We start from the raw sequence: 1,492 nt of genomic DNA, 5'->3' as shown, positions 1-1,492 counted from the left end.
TTTCACTTCAGCCACACCTTTCTTTTTCTTTTGTTTTCTTTTGCTGCCCATCTTCATGGATGGACCTTTAATCCTTGAGTGACAAAGGTCAACATCACTGTGACTCCACTCAAACTGGTCTCATCTAGTTTCCTCTATGCTTAATAGTCTACAACACATTAGAGACAATAACTAAGCTAGCCATAACTGAACAGGATGCATTTGAACCTATATGACTGTATTGATATCACACTATTGAAACCATGTGAGAAAGTGTGCAATGAGGACAAACAAGCATTCATCTTTAGTATATAATGCAATAATTTATTTTAAAAATGACAGACAAAGAAACATGTCATAAATGCAAATCATCATTATAACATGTTCGTGACAAAAAAACAAACAAAAAAAAAACACATTAGTGGCCACTAATGACAGTGTTCATGTAACACAGTGAAGCTGAAAGACAAGGCATGTGTTCAGGACAGGCATTCATGTAGTTTCTTCGGCACTATAGAGTCTCATTTTTGCAGATTTTTACACCAGCATCAGCGCGGTGTGCACCTTGCACCAGGTGCTGCTTCACAGTCAAGCATCCACAGGAATGCATTCATCAGTTCAAGTCTCAGGGAAGATTCCCCTTCATATTCCCAACTCTGTTCTTCTTGCTCCATCCGCTCATAGCAGGGACCCCTCGCTGTCACCTTCCGTCCATGAGGTGACAGCTGCAGCCTGTTTGCCCTCCAAGCGGCCCGGCTGCACATTTTCTTCACCTCCGCACATTTCCTTGCGTCAGGTGAGCCGTTCCTGCTGCGGCAGCCCAGTCATACCGGGGAGTGTTTTCACATTCGGCTCACACAAGAGCCGACAGAGACGGTTCAACGCAGCTTGAGCAGCTGTCGGACCATGCCAGCGATCTGGAGGAACTTGTCCTTCTTGCGCTGTTTCAGAGCCATCAGAGCCCGGGCCGTCTCCTCCGGGTCCTGGGTGTAGGAGAAGATGCTCCTCACTCTCTCCTCCGCCTTCATGTCACCTGTTTTCTGGAAGAGCCTCATCAGAGAGTCCTGGTTGACGTTCTCAAAAATGTTGGCCACTGCTTTCTTGCGGTGCGCAGTGTCAAATTTGTTGCCGTGGACAGACGGGCTGACCCGGCGGCACTCAGAGGATACGTAGCTCGACATCTTGGCTTTGTTTGTCGGGTGGATGTCGTCCGTTCTGCTCCAAGAGCGGCCCTCCAACTCTCTGAGGATGAGTTGGCGCGCACTGGTTTCGCCGGAGCGGCTTCGAGGTTGAAGGCTTGGGTGAGTGAGTGCCGGAGAGCTGAGCCTTTGGGTATTTATAGGGCTGATGTGTGGGTGGTTTGCTCTGGCAGGACGCGCTTCCAGCGGTGACATCAGCAGTCGCGAAGCAGAGACAGGCGCCGCCTCTCTCCGAGCAGTACACTGGAGAGTAGAGCACAGCAGACTGTATGATGAAACCAGTGTGCAAAATATCACCCCATCCAACAGCCTCA

The 1,492-nt window shown here is 49.2% G+C and overlaps 1 protein-coding gene across 1 annotated transcript; it reads right to left on the bottom strand.

Moving 5' to 3' along the window:
• Nucleotides 1-276: 276 nt before the first annotated feature.
• On the bottom strand, nucleotides 277-1,284 carry tcima (transcriptional and immune response regulator a). The gene has a single exon (XM_062417669.1). The coding sequence runs from the start codon at nucleotides 1,158-1,160 to the stop codon at nucleotides 858-860; it is 303 nt and encodes a 100-aa protein (XP_062273653.1). The 5' UTR covers nucleotides 1,161-1,284; the 3' UTR covers nucleotides 277-857.
• Nucleotides 1,285-1,492: the final 208 nt, after the last annotated feature.

Source organism: Scomber scombrus, chromosome 4 (assembly GCF_963691925.1).
Source record: "Scomber scombrus chromosome 4, fScoSco1.1, whole genome shotgun sequence".
In the NCBI taxonomy this organism is placed as follows: Eukaryota; Metazoa; Chordata; class Actinopteri; order Scombriformes; family Scombridae; genus Scomber; species Scomber scombrus.
The sequence above is the reverse complement of the archived record's forward strand: the minus strand, read 5'-3'. Positions and strand labels throughout refer to the sequence as shown.